The sequence below is a fragment of the Candoia aspera genome, chromosome 3 (genome assembly GCF_035149785.1).
Source record: "Candoia aspera isolate rCanAsp1 chromosome 3, rCanAsp1.hap2, whole genome shotgun sequence".
Classification (NCBI taxonomy): domain Eukaryota; kingdom Metazoa; phylum Chordata; class Lepidosauria; order Squamata; family Boidae; genus Candoia; species Candoia aspera.
The window spans coordinates 175062596-175082009 of record NC_086155.1 but is presented as its reverse complement, the minus strand read 5'-3'; the positions used below and the strand labels follow the sequence as shown (position 1 = coordinate 175082009).

The following is a 19414-nucleotide window of genomic DNA, read 5'->3' as shown; positions in this document are numbered from 1 at the left end:
AATTTCTGATGGCAATATATTGACATTTATTTCATTTTTCTAATCAAGTTTATATACTTCAAGCACTGCCCTACCTGTGCAATTAGCCAGTCTATCATTTTATTAGCCATTATGACAGATTTGTAGGTTCTTAAATGGTAATCTTTATCTCTGGGAAGGAGGAAAAAAACATAGAATAGATCATCTCCAAAATATATATTCTGCAGAAGCTGAATACTACATACTATACACCCCAAATATAATCTAAGTAGTTCCTTAATATATTCAAAATTATTTCCATTTGTATTAGTTTCTAATAATAATGCTTTATTTTAGTTACAATTATTGTGTATTTTAGCCATGGTTGAAGTGTATTACAAGTATTAACCTCCCATATATCTGCAAAACTAGGCTTTTTTATTTATGGAATTCCCTTGAGGAGAGAATAAAAGAGAATGTTACAGTATAATATTATAATTTGTCTCACATCATGGATGTTTCCAGATGAAGTTTTTATCTAGCAATCAGTCTGACTTTCTGGAACCTAGATGACTGTGTCATGTAACACTCCTTTTTTCTGCCCACCTTTCCCATCTTTCCACATACAAACCGACATACAGACACAAAACACAAAAAACTAAAACACTAGTAAGGAAATCCGAAATAGTAATACATCTTTAATATTCTTGATTGGCTGATTAATTAGATATATATCCTGTCTTTCCTGCAAAAGCTCAATCTGGCTTATTTGGAATCTCCCTTTATTTCATTCCTACTATAGGCCTGTAAGGTAGGTTGGGCCGACAGAGATAGTGATTAGCCCAAAGTCATTTAATGAATGACTGAATACGCACTTATACCACTGAGAGGTATTCAGGTGGAAGTACCCTTTGCTTTAATATATTTTTTTTATTTCATAACCATATTCTCAATATTCTTTGGAGTTGAACAACATATATACTATGCTCATAGGGTTATGGTTACTGAGAATAAGGAATGTAATGTACATTCTTAATTTTATATACATACATACATACACATATATATGCTCTTAATAAAAATGATTTGGAACAATAGTATCTTCAGACAGAGTCATACCCGAAAAAGAGAGAAAGAGAAAATGTGTGCATTTCCAGATCATCTGAGAGTTTAGAAAGGCAACTGCAGCCTATCATTTTATTGTTAAAGTTTAATGAAGACTAGTTTACTTTACTAGAATTTTTCTTAAATTAATTTATGACATTTTACAATTTATTCCTTTTATTTCTGGCATTTTCAAGTTTGAGAATTGCAATTGCAATTCTTGCTTGCAATTATTATACTGATTTTACATGATACTTTAAAAAGTACTATTTTTGTTTTGTTTGGGGTAAGCCATACACACATAATTTGTGGAAAGAAAGGGCAACTGGGCTCTTTTAATACCAGAAGGGTCTATGAATAAATAAATAGGAATCCTGCCCCCACATGTGGTATAGTTGTAATTGTCATAATCTCAATTTTTATTCATTGTTGATTTGCGTTAGAATGAAATACTGTATGCGTTGTTTTAACTAATTTTATTTTATGATATTATTATTTTATGTCTTTATCTGTGAATCACCCTAAATATTGCAATTATTCCAATTCATCTGTGGGAAAGAGAAGTGTAGATACAAGCATGCCCTGCATTAGTCTGATAATAATGAAGGCTTTGCTGGTCAATGATCAAAATAAAATGACTGACTGACTTTATGGAAGGCTGCTGTTCTGGCAGCACTTTCTATGGCAATAATTTCAGCTTAATCTTCTCTTACTAGAACAATGAACAATTATTTAGCTCTGCATAAGTGGGTAGCGACTATTGTTTAATTTTAGGAAAATAAAGAACTTAAACCCAAACTTACCTTATCACAGGAGTAAACAGACTGTGCAGACGACAGTATAATCTTACACCCTGTTAAGTATATGAACAATGTTAAACCTAAATTATTCAAAATCAAGTAAAGCTAATAGACATTTATGCAAAACTCACTGTCTCAAATAATGGGAATTTATGGCCTTAATTTAAATTGCTTTATAAAGTGAGAGGGAAAAAATCCTTCACAAGCATATTTGAAATCCAGGAAAATTCCACATAGCTACCTCTTCAAAACTAACTATTGATTTTAGTTCATATCATTTGTTGTTTTAGTATACGCAGCAACATTTTCAACTGTGACCTCTTACCCACTGACACCTAAAACAAACACTTATCAAATATGAGTAAAAGTGATAGCTTTGTCTAATGAATTAAAGAACAGATGTCGCTACTTCTTGCTGAGAGTGGCTTCTACTGTTACATTTTAATTATCAGCATGACGTTCAAAGTGTAGCCTTGAAAGCAGTTATGCACTTCTGATCACAATACTGTGATAAGGTAGGATTTGTAGCTTATTTAATTACAATGCTCTTTTGTTCCCACTTCACTTCTCCCTTCACAAGAGCAAATACATAAATCAGGCAATGTTTTCTAATGGTTTATTACACCAAACAAATCAGGATCATAAACCAACATTTAAAACAGGGTTTCTTGTTAGCTTATAAAGTATGGCTTGTTTGCCTACCACAAAGCATTATCCTGGGTTCAAGCATCACACTAAGGTAGTGTTTTTCAATCTCAGCAACTTTAAGATGTGTGGACCACACATCTTAAAGCTGCTGAGGTTGAGAAACACTGCACTAAGGTATTCCTGCCCAATTTATTTACTCAGTTAAATAAGGCAAAAGGATGACTAGAAGGCTGCATGTAACTCATGCACCCTGTGAGCTTATTTTTAATGAATTATTGGCCTGCCTTCTAGTCCTTCAGCAAATGAATATAGTATGTTATTCACTGAAAGAATGGTAACATTAAACTGAGAAGCAAAATTCAATCAAAATATTTATTTATTTATCCAATTTGTCCCCGCCCATCTCCTCCCTTCAGGGGACTCTGGGCGGTTATACTAAATATACTCACCTACTATTACATTAGTGTTAAATATTATATAACACAACAATGTAATTTATCTTACTCTTCACCCAGCTCAACAGAACATAAAATAATTTTATCTCGTTATTTTTGCACATCAGTAAAACAGGAAATTTGATTTATATTAATATGTTACAACACAAATTTTATAATGGCATGTGTTTAGTTTTTAATCAGAATGTTTGTATTTTTAAATATATAGTATAACTTTGGAATGTTTGTACCTTGGAAATTACATCCTGCATTTCGTTTCTTGGATAATATGTGCCATCATCATAACGGAATCTATAGAGCATGTGTTCAGGTTTAAACTGATGTTTGTCTGTAACTAAAGCAAAAGCAAACATTAAAATATGTCTATGCTTTAGTCCATAAAGAAAATCATGAAAAGAGCTAGAAGTACAATATGCTGTATCCTAAAATTCCCTGTAATAGATTTGTCCTTTTTCACCATGGCAAATTACCATGGTAAAAAAACATCAATGAGATTTCATTAGACTCCAGCTTAAGCATTTATTTTATTGTGCCCTGTGTCTTACCAGCAAAAACTTTACTTTTCAAAGAATGCTGCACATGGTAGCCTTTGTCTTACTTCAATTTTATTATGGTCACTGACCAGTACAAGATACAATTCTATAAAGATATACACATTAGCCTTAAAATATGAACCATCTGATTTAAAATAATTTTAAATTTGAATTTACAAGTTCCAGTTAAATGTTAAAATACATTTAGATCACAATGTAAATGAGTCCCTTAATCAAATTTAAAAACAATCTTATTAATTTACATTATCATGACTAATATTCTATCAAATATAAGTGTCTATAAAAATATGGTATGTAAAATATTAAAAAGAGTAATAAAAAGGCTTCTCGGCCTTTTGGCTAAGATCAAGTATAGTATCTGTAGCCTTTGTCAAGGATTCAGAAGTCCAATTATTTCTAGGGATCTTTGCACAGGGAAAATTATAAGCGTTAAGGATTTAGAATAGGAAAGCATAACTTATGAACCCAAAGCTTTCCTGCCACTAGATTTATTCCAAAAGTGGTTGCCAAATTTGAATCTTTAATATGAATAATATATCCATCTCCCTCTCATTTTGTGTTAGGCCCCTGCCAGCTGCCTGAACTGAAAAATCTTTTTTCTCAAGAACAAATCTCACAATGTCCTCATTATCAAGCTTTATTAAAAACAATGTAAGAGTGTTACAAGTATTCAAGGAAGTGAACAATTCTCCTGTTAGTACTAAAATATTTTCATGTATATCAGGGCAGGGACTTTGAGTCTTTTCTCACAACTTATTGGTATAACAGTGACAATGCGTATTTTTTTCTCAGATGCAGTGAGGGGAATCTGCAGCTGTGGGTTGTTTAGTGAGTTATCTGAATCCTTATCAGTTTCAGAACAAATCTGTTTAAATAAATATAACTTCATCATTAGTTTTTGCACAGTCATTTACTGACTCTTCTTTCTGATGGTCCCACTGACTTTTGGAGCATTCACTCAGTGAAAAGTTTTACAACCGAAATACACCTCTAGGATTTAATGAAGGCCTGCTTGATATGCTTCATATTCTATCAGAATAAGTTTGGAAGAAGCAAAGGCAGGCAAGGCATTTTTCTAAATCAATGCCCAGCAATGTTTTTAGGCCCCTTACATCAGGATGCAATTTAATGGCCACAGAAATATAATATTTTATCACATGCCATGTTGTATCATCTTTCTCTCACAGACACAGACACCCACAAACACATAATTAAAATTTTTAAACAACCCGAAGCCTATATAAGAGCACACAGCTCTTTTAAGATTTTCTTATTCTGTAAGAGTTTGTGCATTTTTAATTTTTAAAAATGAGTACTGCTTTGCAGACCCATTTTGGGGTATTAAAAGTGATATGCCTCCAATTATGTTTCTAATGGTGTAATTGTGACCCTGACAATATTTGGTTCTCACTGACCTATACCTAATTAATAGACAGATCAAAATCTTACCCAAATTAACCCATTCTAACACAATACATTCCAAACTAAAACAGAGAAACTTATTCATAAGTATATATTATTTAATCCAACACTTTCTTCTGTCAGATTAGTTCAATATTAAGATTAATGCACTTTCTGTTCTTTCCTACTGTAGCTCTGTTACTACTGTACTCTTCATGCATACATCACTCAGTCATTAATCAGATTCATGTTTCAGTTCTCTATCTATTTTGGCTCATAGTACTACCAGCTATTGTGTTCATTTGTGTCCATTCTAGAACATCTATACGTGTGTCTTTGTTTGGCTTGCTATTTAGAAGGTATGGACTTGTAACCAAATAGAATCTGATAAACAACCAAACTGATGAACAGAGGGTTTTCAGATAGACTAACTATGCAATAGGAGTAAACAACCTGAGAGACAGAAACAGCAGAAAAAATAATTAAATGCAGCATCTGGACATTTTAAACAACTGAGCTGCAAAACAGGAAGAAGGAAGTTGCATGTTGATCATATTTAGTCTGTACCACCAATTATACTTAGTCTAAGTTATTTGAAAATCAAAAAACAAATTTCATATTCATTTATATCCATGATTGAAAAGATATGAACCTTTATTCTGAATCCTTGAAACACTTTGTTCTGCTGTATGACTAATAGAACAAAAATATTAAAGATTTAAATAACACATTTTAACTTCTGCTTTCTTCAGTTGTATCTCCTTGTCTGGCCTTGGAAAGTACACAAGAGCAGGCTTGGTTTGTACTTAAGATGGGAGAGCTCCAGGGAATCCCGAAGCTGTGAGCTAGGCATAAAATGGGGAAAAAAAGTGAACTAGAGGAAGGACATTGCAAACCATTGCAATTTTGTATTGCTGCCAAAAAACCCAACATGACTTTGAACGCAATAGGAGTTGAACTTGACTTGAAGGAGACTTTAGTTCTTACTTTCTTCAGCTGTTCTGATATGAAAAGCATGTTTTGGGGTCTTTATTATTAGATAAGATTATGTCTCATTTAAAAATTTAAAAAGAAGTAAAGTAAAAAACACCCACAAACTTCATAGTAGTTCTGAGTTAACCAATTATTGCAAGTCCATAATGAATAATATTGAATAAATAATATCAATAAAATCCTTAAAATTTACAATCAAAGTGGATATAGCAAATCCAGAAAATAATACATTTCTAATGTAAACCTAATGGTCTCTCAAATGCACAGCGATTTTCTGCTTCTGTGCAAAAACAGATGGTCTGTTCAATTTTATTTTAAGAATACAGTTCCTGTGGAAACACAGCTGGGTCTACATACTAATAAGTAAATAAGTAAGTTCCTCTATTTTGGTCAACAACCAGCATAAAATAATAACAAGACAAAAACAAAAAGAGTCAAGTATGTTGTTGTTTATTCGTTTAGTCGCTTCCGACTCTTCGTGACTTCATGGACCAGCCCACGCCAGAGCTTCCTGTCGGTCGTCTACACCCCCAGCTCCCCCAGGGACGAGTCCGTCACCTCTAGAATATCATCCATCCATCTTGCCCTTGGTCGGCCCCTCTTCCTTTTGCCTTCCACTCTCCCTAGCATCAGCATCTTCTCCAGGGTGTCCTGTCTTCTCATTATGTGGCCAAAGTATTTCAGTTTTGCCTTTAATATCATTCCCTCAAGTGAGCAGTCTGGCTTGATTTCCTGGAGGATGGACTGGTTGGATCTTCTTGCAGTCCAAGGCACTCTCAGAATTTTCCTCCAACACCACAGTTCAAAAGCATCGATCTTCCTTCGCTCAGCCTTCCTTATGGTCCAGCTCTCGCAGCCATATGTTACTACAGGGAACACCATTGCTTTAACTATGCGGGCCTTTGTTGTCAGTGTGATGTCTCTGCTCTTAACTATTTTATCGAGATTTGTCATTGCTCTTCTTCCAAGGATTAAGCGTCTTCTGATTTCCTGACTGCAGTCAGCATCTGCAGTAATCTTTGCACCTAGGAATACAAAGTCTTTCACTGCTTCTACATTTTCTCCCTCTATTTGCCAGTTATCAATCAAGCTGGTTGCCATAATCTTGGTTTTTTTGAGGTTTAGCTGCAAACCAGCTTTTGCACTTTCTTCTTTCACCTTCATCATAAGGCTCCTCAGTTCCTCTTCACTTTCAGCCATCAAAGTGGTATCATCTGCATATCTGAGATTGTTAATGTTTCTTCCAGAGATTTTAACTCCAGCCTTGGATTCCTCAAGCCCAGCTTGTCGCATGATGTGTTCTGCATACAAGTTGAATAGGTAGGGTGAGAGGATACAGCCCTGCCGTACTCCTTTCCCAATCTTAAACCAGTCTGTTGTTCCGTGGTCTGTTCTTACTGTTGCTACTTGGTCGTTATACAGATTCTTCAGGAGGCATACAAGATGACTTGGTATCCCCATACCACTAAGAACTTGCCACAATTTGTTATGGTCCACACAGTCAAAGGCTTTAGAATAGTCAATAAAACAGAAATAGATGTTTTTCTGAAACTCCCTGGCTTTTTCCATTATCCAGCGGATGTTGGCAATTTGGTCTCTAGTTCCTCTGCCTTTTCTAAACCCAGCTTGTACGTCTGGCAATTCTCGCTCCATGAACTGCTGAAGTCTACCTTGCAGGATCTTGAGCATTACCTTACTGGCATGTGAAATGAGTGCCACTGTTCGATAGTTTGAACATTCTTTAGTGTTTCCCTTTTTTGGTATGGGGATATAAGTTGATTTTTTCCAGTCTGATGGCCATTCTTGTGTTTTCCAAATTTGCTGGCATATAGCATGCATTACCTTGACAGCATCATCTTGCAAGATTTTGAACAGTTCAGCTGGGATGCTGTCGTCTCCTGTTGCCTTGTTATTAGCAATGCTTCTTAAGGCCACTCAACCTCACTCTTCAGGATGTCTGGCTCTAGCTCACCGACCACACTGTCAAAGCTATCCCCGATATTGTTATCCTTCCTATACAGGTCTTCTGTATATTCTTGCCACCTTTTCTTGATCTCTTCTTCTTCTGTTAGGTCCTTGCCATCTTTGTTTTTGATCATACCCATTTTTGCCTGGAATTTACCTCCAATGTTTCTAATTTTCTGGAAGAGGTCTCTTGTCCTTCCTATTCTATTGTCTTCTTCCACTTCCGCGCATTGCTTGTTTAAAAATAATTCCTTATCTCTTCTGGCTAACCTCTGGAATTTTGCATTTAATTGGGCATATCTCCCCCTATCACTGTTGCCTTTTGCTTTCCTTCTTTCTTGGGCTACTTCTAGTGTCTCAGCAGACAGCCATTTTGCCTTCTTGGTTTTCTCTTTCTTTGGGATGTATTTTGTTGCCGCCTCCTGAACAATGCTGCCAACTTCTGTCCAGAGTTCTTCCGGGACCCTATCTACTAAGTCCAGTCCCTTAAATCTATTCTTCACCTCCACTGCATATTCCTTAGGAATATTAGTGAGCTCATATCTAGCTGATCTGTGGGTCTTCCCTAATCTCTTTAGTCTGATCCTAAATTGTGCAAGAAGAAGTTCGTGATCTGAACTACAGTCAGCTCCAGGCCTTGTTTTTACCGACTGTACAGATGTCCGCCACCTTTGGCTGCAAAGGATGCAATCAATCTGATTTTGGTGTTGTCCATCTGGTGAAGTCCATGTATAAAGCCGTCTCTTAGGTTGTTGGAAGAGAGTGTTTGTTATGCAGAGTGAATTGTCTTGGCAAAATTCTATCAGCCTGTGTCCTGCTTCGTTTTGTTCTCCCAGGCCATACTTACCTGTAATTCCAGGTGTCATTTGACTGCCCACCTTAGCATTCCAGTCTCCTGTGATGAAAATAACATCTCTTTTAGGCGTGTTGTCCAGTAGGTGCTGCAGATCCTCATAGAACTGCTCTACTTCAGCTTCTTCAGCATTTGTGGTTGGGGCGTATATTTGGATCACTGTGATGTTAGATGGCTTGCCCTGAATTCGAATTGAGATCATTCTATCATTTTTTGGGTTGTATCCAAGCACTGCTTTAGCCACTTTACTATTAATTATGAAGGCTACTCCATTTCTTCTGTGGTCCTCTTGTCCGCAGTAGTAGATCTGGTGGTCATTTGATGTGAAGTGGCCCATTCCAGTCCATTTCAGTTCACTGACACCCAGAATGTCTATCTTTAATCTTGACATCTCACCAATAACCACATCCAATTTGCCCTGGCTCATAGATCTTACATTCCAGGTTCCGATGGTGTGTTGATCCTTAGAACATCGGATTCGCCATTCACCACCAGCACCATCGGCCGCTAGCCGTCCTTTCGGCTTTGAGCTAGCTGCGTCATCACGTCTGGGGCTAGTTGAGCTCATCCTCTGTTCCTCCCCAGTAGCATTTTGACCATCTTCCGACCTGGGGGTCTCATCTTCCGATGGTATACCGACATATCTCTGGTTGTACTGATCCATTTAGTTTTCACGGCAAGAATACTGAGGTGGGTTGCCATTACCTTCCCCAGGGATCGCATTTAGTCTGACCTCTCTGTCATGACCTTCCCGTCTTGGGTGGCCCTTCACGGTTTAGCTCATGGCATCATTGAGGTGCTCAAGCTCCAGCACCACGACAAGGTAACGATCCTTTGCTGAAGAGTCAAGTATGGGGCAAGGTATAAAAGATAAAATGGAGAATACCAGTCCATGTAAGCTCTTAAACAATATTTGGATATAGTATATTGTGGATATAATATAGCATAATAAAACAGATTATTCTTTAGGTTAAAACTGAAACTCAGAGCTAAAACTAATATTTTAATCCCATCAACAAAGCAGGTGAGGGAGAAATTATTACTGGGTTATTGGGCCAAGAAATTGACTAGAGCAATTTTACTTGAAGAGAGTCCAACTTAAAACACTGTCAATGGCAACAATAATGATAACAAATAAAAGAGGGATTTTTCAATGTATTTGCTCACATTCCAGCCTGCTGACTAATAAGAATAGGATGTCTGGCTCAAACTTTCATCTTCTAAAATAATTACTCCATCAGAAGTGCTTGTAAAATAGTCATTACATTCCTGTTGGGTCTATTTAGGATTGAATTCTGTTTAAAGCAACTGCAGTTTTGATATCAAAAACTTCCTCCTAAAAACAGTTTAATGTAGTACATATAAACTAAACACAGCCTGCACAAAACAAAAAAATATGAACCCTTAAAGAAAATCCAATGTTGATTGTGATACTTCATCAAATACAAGCTTCATTTTCATGTTTGCTCACTTTTTAAAAAAAAGGTTATTTGGGCAAAGTGGAAAATACAACTATATTATATTGTCTAGTCAGATTGATTTATCTTGCAATTTATCTTATTTGGTTGTGCAAAGAATGATCAAAATTTCACATAAAGAGGCAGATAGCCAAGGAGCGATAACCAGCAAATATTTATTATATGCATTTAATGCAGATAGCTTCTGCAGTAGGTTACTGTTTTAGTTAATTAGAAGGGAGCGAGAAGGTTAGTGAAGGTAGTGAGAAAGTCAGCATAACTCCAGCTGCAAATTTCTTGCTAGATCTTAAGACTTGATTTTTATTGATAGTCAAGAGCCTCTTCTCTCAACAGCCTTCTATACCATCAACAATGTTATCCTTCTGGACTGCTTATGGGGACTGGTGATTGGAAGCACTGTTTTACAACAGTTATATACCTCCTCTGCAGTTAGTGTAAGTCAGTGGTTGTGTCAGAGGAGAGGTAAGCCTAATGGCCAATAACTAGAAGAAACATGACTAGATGAAGAACTCTATCCCTATCAAACTCTGCATCAACTGACTCATCCACTGTCAGCAACTACACTGAGCTTCAGTTCATGAATACTGTCTTCCCAACTACTGACTCCAGACATTGGCTCAAAACTTCCTTCACATCAGCGGAAATTAAGTTTACATAACATAAATTAAAGCTATATTTCTATGCTATGAGAATATTCATTAACACTAAAATCATGGTCATCCACAGGGGACAAGAGATGACATCTGCATGACAACATCATGCAAATACCATGACTTACCAGTTGTCAGGATGCAAGTACATAATGGCGGAAGCATCACTGTTCATGTCATAATTTTGGTGTCATCAGAGTTTACTGCAGATGCCACTAACAGAACTCTAACCCCCCACATAAGCTATTCTAGCCAAATAAAAGCTGCTAATATATCTCTAAAAGCTAGGACAAATAATAGACCAAACTGTTCCAAAGACTTATTCCATAACTTTTGGCTATAACAAATGTCACTCACATAAATAATTATGTACTCCGTATACCTACAGACAAGTAAAAGAAGTTAAATGTTTGAAAATAATTGTTGGGAAAGGTAACTTATTTACCATGGTGGATAATGCCATTCTCTAACAAAGCCTGACCAAGATGAACACCTTCTTCCGGCCTGTGAATCTCTCCAGTTTCCAACAACCAAGATACAAACTCACTAATTAAAAAAAAAGCAATTAAACAAAAATTACTTTAACATATTTAAGTTAAATATAGTAGAGAAGCAAAATTCCTAAAGAAGCAACAGAAAACATGTTGATTATTAACGGTGTAGTCCAATTCATGTCTACTTAGGAATAAGATGCTCTGATCACAATAGGATGGACTCTGAGGGAAGAATATCAGATTAGAACCTAAATTGTGATTTTAGAATTCATAATTTTTTGTTTCTCTAACAGCTAGGATGGAGCAGGGATCAGTAAAATCTTGGTGGCCAGAGGTTGCGTTTAATATTTTTGGAAGAACTGAAAGCTGCAGTGGATGAAGTGATGAATCAGAGCTAATGACACCATCACACTTTTTTTTTCCCCTGAGGTACACTGGGGGATATTTCTTTGTTTTTAACTACGGTAAGCCAGTTTAGAGGTCACATTATAGTTTTCCTACGTGTCCTATCTCAAAACGGCAGGGAACAACTGTGCAATCAAAGTTCAGTAATATAGCCAGAGGGAGCTCTTACGAGCTACTAAGAAGGCATTTAGGAACTATGCGTGACTTTATGGTTACAAGTTTTTATTCCTTATCTATTCTGATCTGATCTGATCTATGTCCATAGGTACAAATTTGTTGCTGGAACTTAAGTCCTGTTTTACACTGATAGTCTGGTGAAGCAAATGACTGGGCTTCAGGAAGAATCTGATGTTCCTAGAAGCAATATGCAATCAGTTTTATTATACAATATCCTTATTAGTCTAAATGAAAGAGCACTCATTTTTTACTGTGGCACCTGAGACTATCTGCATAAAAATGTTATTTATATAATAATCTTTATAGGCCATGGTTTTTTTATCTCCTTTTAATACCTTATGTGAAATATTACTGAACATTTTAAAAAATGGCTTTATGTTTTACAAGACCAAAAAAGAGCTATTTATGCTACTCTCTCTTGTTGATCCATGAAAAGAATGAGAAACCGTAATACACATTCTATTTAATGTTCCAAACCAGTGTTTGGCCACTTTCAGATGTGTAGATTTCAACTCCAGAATTCCCCACACATCTTTAAGTGGCCAAGGATGAGAAACACTGTTCTAAACTTTAGAACACAATTCTGTCTACAAGAAAGACTGAGGGGGAGTTCACCAATTACTTTTGCATATGTGAAGTAACATTTATGGTTTCCACACTGCATTTCTAATGCTCAGGGGACAGGCAGACATTGTATTTATTTATATCAGCATTCCAGAAAGATTTGTATACTTGTATAGTATCTGCTGCTTCCTTTCAGAAAGATTATTTAGAACAGCCAATTCCCAGAATTTACCAGTCAGCATCAGAGTGAGAATATGTGGGCCAAAGCAGGAATCCTAAGCAGTCTGATCATTTTAAAGAAATTTCTCTCAAGTTAAATAAAGAATAACTAAAATAATGATACAAAATTTTAAACACAAATATTAAACACATACTTTCCAAGGAAACATTTTGGAAAAGTAGTTAATTTTCTCTTTCGGTCTTTGATCAAATTCCCTTGTTTGCACATCATTTTGTAAAGTTTTTCTCCTTGTTCAGAGATCATCACCCAAGTATCTTGTTCCATACCAAGTTTTAGCCCTGAAAAAAAAAATCACAGTATAAGAATTCTGAAACATTTCCAAATACTGTATTGCCATCTGTCTATAGTTGGGGGGGGAGAGCTTCAGCTTTCAATCTTTGTAACTTTAGATGTAAAGTAACTTGTGATTCCCTTTAAAGGCTTTTAAAATCAGAATGGTAACATCACTAAAAACAGCTGGAAAAGTTCAAACAAAACATTGCAGACATCATTTTCTGTAAACACACACACACACACACACACACGTACATAAATATATACTGTCATGTTCACCGTTGCGGTGTTTATGCATTGTAACAGTTTACTTGCCAAGGTGCTGATACATGTGCTGGCTGGGAGGGTGCTGCTGAGAGCCTTGTACATGAGACGTGATGGACTGTGCCAGGGAGGAATGTGTTTCGGCTATCTCTTAAATGTCAAGGTCTTTTTACCCGTTGATCAGCAGAGCTCGTTAGGAGCACCTGGGAATGTGGGGTTGTACTGGAGGCGAAGGAGGAGGTGGGCTGATGTTTGTAACAATGATATTTAGTTTGAGTTTAGGCGCACTTTTCTCATTCTCAGCTTTTTACCTGTTTGCACTCTTTTCTGAATAAACCCAGAACCTGAATTGTGATTTTGAGTCTGAGAGTTTTATTTGGATTAAGGCAATCGTCACATAAAGCTGAGAATCATACTTTAAACCAACCTCGCTACTCTTTACCGGAAAATTTTCTTGCGAAAGGGGAACTAGCGATGGCAGAAGGGGGAAAGGATCCTACGGAGTTCGAGGAGGAAACGGGACAACTTCCAGAGTCGACGTTCCCGAGCAGGGACCCGAGCCCCATCCCACCCCACCCCACACCCCAGTCGGGGGACTCCAACTCTACCACGGGATCGAAGAAACCCCTGACGGACGACGTGACGGGGCAGGAACAATTTCTGTGGGATGCCCTGATGGACCCCCGGCCCGGCACATCCCGTTCCACCTGGAAGCTCCGCTGGCCCGACACTCCGAGGGGGGTGCGCCCGGACGTGTCGGGGAGCCCGCTACCTGAGGGGCCGGGGCTAGAGGACTCTGCCACACCGGATAGAATCAGGGTCCTGGAATCCAAGATTGAATCGATGGAACACGTCTTGCGCTCTATGTCGGCTGCCTTTGGGGACCTCGTGAAAATCATCCGAGGTCCCGGAGCACTTGGGCCACCTAGCCTCCTGCCTTCACCGTCACAGACTGCTGAAAGGAGAAGCCAACCACAAGACTTTCCATCAGGTCCGCGGGGATCCACTCCCGTAGGGGGGGGCCCTAGTCGTCCTTCCAGTGGGGTCCCACAGCTTGGAGGAACTTCCCGGGAATTCGCGGTAAAGTTTGATGGTGACCCCGCTAACCTATCTTTCTTTCTCACCAATGCCGCCAGTTACATGAGACGGCATGGCCACCTCTTTTCTTCGGAAGAAGAGAAGATCTCGGTGGTGGCCACGAAATTGAAGGGCAGGGCGGCTGACTGGTATGTCCAGCTGTCGGAGATTGAAGCGCCAGCCCTGGCAACTTTCGATGCCTTTTTGGCTGCACTGAAGCGCTATTTTGAGGATCCCTTGGCTAAAGAGAGGGCTAAGGACGCTCTTAAAGAACTAGTATAAGGGCAAAAGCCTGTTGCTGATTATGCTCTTGAATTCAAGGTTTTGGCAGGTAAAGTTCCTGAATGGTCCGAGGCCACCTTGATTGATCGATTTAAGGATGGCCTCAATCTCGAAGTCTTGCGCTGGGCGCTTGGGCGAGCCGATCCGAACTCTTTACTTGACTGGATTTGCCTCGCTGGTAAAGCTGAACATGCCCAGCGCACCTTTATGATGGCCACCAAAGACAAGCCTGGCACCACTACCCAAGCACCGTTTCTACCATCAACCTCTAGATGGGATACAGAGAAACAACGCCGCTTTGTCAGGGGACAATGCATCACATGTGGAAAACCGGGTCACCGCGCCGTCAACTGCCCCAAGGCTAAGGCACCAGATTGTCCGTCCAAACTGCCACAAAAGATGACCAAGAAACCACTCAACCCTCCTCGCAGATTGACGGTGGCACTGGCGACTGCAGACGACGATGTCTACACTCCGGGAGACGATTTAGCTGCTCTCGACCAGCCGGCAGAAAACACTTTCCACCTGCCTTAACCAGCGCCACGGGGCAGGTGGTAGAATCCGGGCGCAATTCCAACATGGTGAGTGCTGATTGCCCTATCCTCGCTGTCAAAATTGAATTGGGATTTCAATCCAAGTCCGTCGAGGTCTGGGCTTTACTAGACTCGAGCTGTTCCAGATGTTTAATCCATCCTGACTTAGTCAAGGCATTGGAGTTGCCCTGCTTCCCTCTTCCAAAGCCGCTGCTTTTTCAGCAGCTTGATGGCTCCATGGCAGGGAGGGGGGCCTGCCACACAGTTTACTGGGGAAGTCGCTTTGCGTATGGGATCCCACTTCGAACTCCTTTACTTCATTGTCACCCCAGTGGGAAATCCTTTAGTGGTGTTAGGGATTCCATGGTTCACCTCTCATAATCCCTACATCAATTGGAGGTCCCGCTCCATTACCTTTGAGTATGGCTTCTATCGAGCTCCTCTTCTGGGACGTTCCATGCCTATGACGGTGGGGCGAGCAGAGATTGTTGATTCTCTAGCTTCCCCATCCCCCTTAGAGGGTCTACCGACTACATACTCAGACTTTGCTGATGTTTTTGGGGAGGAGGAGGCCGACCAATTACCCCCCCATCGCAAGACGGACTGTTCCACTGAACTTCTTCCTGACGTCCCCTTGCCGAAGCCAAAGATTTACCCCATGACTAAGAAAGAACTTACCGCCTTGCGGGAGTTCATTGATAAAAACCTAGCTCGCGGCTTCATTGAGCCAGCAAACTCGCCGGTTGGGGCTCCCGTCTTGTTCCGGGAGAAGAAGGATGGCACCCTCAGACTTTGCACGGACTACCGCGGGTTAAATTCCGCCTCACTCTCCAACAAGTACCCTCTGCCCCTCGTCAAGGACATGCTCGCACATTTGTCCACTGGCAGAGTTTTCTCAAAGTTGGACCTCCGCAAAGCTTACTATCGCATTTGCATTCGGGAGGGGGATGAATGGAAGACGGCTTTTAATTGCCCGTTGGGTTCTTTCCAGTATAAGGTTCTCCCTTTTGGTCTGGCAGGGGCTCCGGGGGTTTTCATGCAGCTGATCAATGAAGTTTTGCATGACCACTTGTTTAAAGGGGTTTTGGTGTATTTGGATGATGTCCTCATTTATACTAAGTCTTTGGCAGAACACGAACGACTTCTTAAACAAGTTCTCACCAAGCTTAGGAATGCCAAGCTTTATGCTAAACTTTCTAAATGTGAGTTCCATAAGTCTCGCTTGGATTACTTTGGTTACAGGATTTCGGATAAGGGCATTGAAATGGATCCTGTTAAGGTTCAAGCAGTGCTTACTTGGGAGCGACCCCGAACCCAGCACCAACTTCAAAGTTTCCTGGGGTTCGCCAATTTTTACATATCTTTTGTCAGGGGGTTCGCTGAAATTGCCCTGCCTCTAACTGATTTGTTGCGTACTAAGGGGGTGGGGGAAACTCGCAAGGTTAAGAACCCGGGGGCCATGCTCAATTGGACTCCTGCATGTCAGGCTGCTTTTGATCGGTTGATGGCTCTTTTTACTGAAGAGCCCATCCTTTCCCACTCTGACCCGGACCTTCCGTTCATTGTTCAGGTCGATGCCTCTGATTTTTCTATTGGAGCTATTTTGTTGCAAAAGGATTCTGCTGGGCTTTTGAAACCTTGTGCCTATCTTTCTCGAAAGTTTTCTGAAACGGAGAGGTGCTGGCATGTTTGGGAGAAGGAGGCTTTTGCTGTTAAAGCTGCCTTGGAGGCTTGGAGGCACCTGTTGGAAGGGGCTTCTTCCCCTTTCAAGGTTTGGACGGATCACCGCAACCTCGAAGCACTATGTACACCCAGACGCCTCAGCCCAAAGCAAATTCGTTGGGCTCAATTTTTCAGCCGTTTCAATTTCCAACTTAAATTTATCCCAGGGAAAAAGAACTTTTTGGCTGATGCCCTTTCCAGATTGCTGCAAGACGAGGGCCCGGTTTCCGATGTAATTGGCACTGTCCTCTCGGGGCCGCAATTGGGTCTAGTGGCTGTCACGCGTAGCAGCACTCAGGGCCAGCCATCGTCTCCTTCATCTCCGATTCCATCGCTCCGCCCTCCAGTTCGCAAGCCACCTCCATTGTCGGGTGGATTGCGCTCTGCTTTTGTTTCTGCATTGCGGTCTGACCCCTGGCTTCTTGCTAATCCTGACAAGGTGTCCATTGAGCACGACCTCGCCTGGGTTGGGGGACGTTTGTATGTGCCTGACTCTCAATGTTCTGCTGTACTGGCCCGTTCGCATGACAGTAAGCAGGCTGGTCACGTTGGTTTTCTCAAGTCCCTCCATTTGGTCCGGAGACAATTCTGGTGGCCCACCCTCCGGAAGGATGTCAAAGCCTATATGGCTTCCTGCCCTGTCTGCGCTATGTCCAAGTGTTCTGCTGGTAAACCGCATTGGCTCCTACAGCCTGTGCCTAACGCTTCTCACCCTTGGGATGTGATCTCCATGGATTTTATTGTGGACCTACCCCCCAGTCAAAAGAAGACTGTCATTTGGGTGGTCAAGGACTATTTTTCTAAGCAGGCTCATTTTATTCCCTGCGCTTCCATTCCCTCGGCGCAACAGCTGGCTAAGCTTTTCTTGGTACACGTGTACTGTCCGCATGGCTGCCCCTCTCGTTTGGTGACCGATAGGGGCACACAATTTATCTCGAAGTTTTGGCGGGCTTTTTTGAAGCTGATTGGCACTGAGCAGGCGTTGTCGACCTCTTGGCATCCCCAGACGGACGGATCTACTGAGGTCCTTAATGCCACATTGGAGCAATTTCTTCGCTCATACATAAACTACCATCAGGATGATTGGGTTGACTTGCTCCCTTTCGCTGAGGTCGCTTACAATAATGCCGTTAACCAAAGCACTGGGCAAACACCTTTTCGCATTGTTTCTGGGAGGGATTTTGTTCCCATTCCGGAATTTCCACAACCTCCCGCTCCGGCTGTTGCTGCCTGTGATTGGGGCTCTAAGTTGGCTGATTCCTGGCCCGTTATTCAGACCACTCTTCGAGAGGCTCAAGCAGCCTATAAACTGCACGCTGATAAGCACCGCTGCCGGCAGCCCGCTTTTCAGGTGGGGGATTTGGTCTATCTTTCTACGAAGTTTATAAAGTCTCCTCAGGCCTCTAAGAAGCTGGCTCCTAAGTTTATTGGACCTTTCCCTATTACTGCGGTGCTCAATCCTGTCACTGTTTGTTTGGATTTGCCTCATAATTTGAAGCGCTTGCATCCTGTTTTTCACTGCAGCTTGCTCAAGCCTGCTCAGGACTCATTTCGCTGGCATCCCCGCCCGCCTCCCCCTCCACTGGTCATGATTGATGGGCAGCAACACTTCGAGGTTAAGGAGGTGCTCGACTCTCGCAGGCTTCGGGGATCTCCTCAGTACCTGGTCCGCTGGAAGCACTTTCCCCATCCTGAATGGGTTGCTGCACGCGATGTTCTGGCTCCTGATTTACTACGTGCTTTTCATGTTGCCTATCCTTCCAAGCCCTCTGCTTGATGATTCCTTTTTTTGGGGGGGGGGCGGTATGTCATGTTCACCGTTGTGGTGTTTATGCATCATAACGGTTTACTTGCCAAGGTGCTGATACGTGTGCTGGCTGGGAGGGTGCTGCTGAGAGCCTTGTACATGAGACGTGATGGACTGTGCCAGGGAGGAATGTGTTTCGGCCATCTCTTAAATGTCAAGGTCTTTTTACCCGTTGATCAGCAGAGCTCGTTAGGAGCACCTGGGAATGTGGGGTTGTACTATATGCGAAGGAGGGGGTGGGCTGATGTTTGTAACGATGATATTTAGTCTGAGTTTAGGCGTGCTTTTCTCATTCTCAGCTTTTTACCTGTTTGCACTCTTTTCTGAATAAACCCAGAACCTGAATTGTGATTTTGAGTCTGAAAGTTTTATTTGGATTAAGGCAATCGTCACATATACATAGTAAAGGTAAAGGTTTCCCTTGACATTAAGTGTCCGGCTCTAGGGGGCGGTGCTCATCTCCGTTTCAAAGCCGAAGAGCCAGCGTTTGTCTGTAGACACTTCCATGGTCATGTGGCCGGCATGACTAAACAGAACGCAGTTACCTGCCCACCGAAGCGGTACCTATTAATCTACTCACATTTGCATGTTTTCGAACTGCTAGGTTGGCAGGAGCTGGGACTAGCAACAGGAGCTCACCCCGTCACGTGGATTCGAACCGCCAACCTTCCGATTGGCAACCTCAGCAGCTCAATAGTTTAACCTGCAGCACCACC

At 40.8% G+C, this 19414-nt stretch overlaps 1 protein-coding gene across 1 annotated transcript in view; it reads right to left on the bottom strand.

The window, feature by feature from the left end:
- The window catches only part of PREX2 (phosphatidylinositol-3,4,5-trisphosphate dependent Rac exchange factor 2), a 130228-nt gene that overhangs the window by 61793 nt on the left and 49021 nt on the right, over positions 1-19414 (bottom strand). Inside the window, exons 10-14 of the mRNA XM_063299363.1 lie at positions 12874-13018; positions 11305-11405; positions 3196-3299; positions 1866-1915; positions 75-150 (exon numbers count right to left, since the gene is read on the bottom strand). Coding sequence (XP_063155433.1) covers positions 75-150; positions 1866-1915; positions 3196-3299; positions 11305-11405; positions 12874-13018 — 476 coding nt within the window. The remainder of the gene's footprint in view (positions 1-74; positions 151-1865; positions 1916-3195; positions 3300-11304; positions 11406-12873; positions 13019-19414) is intronic.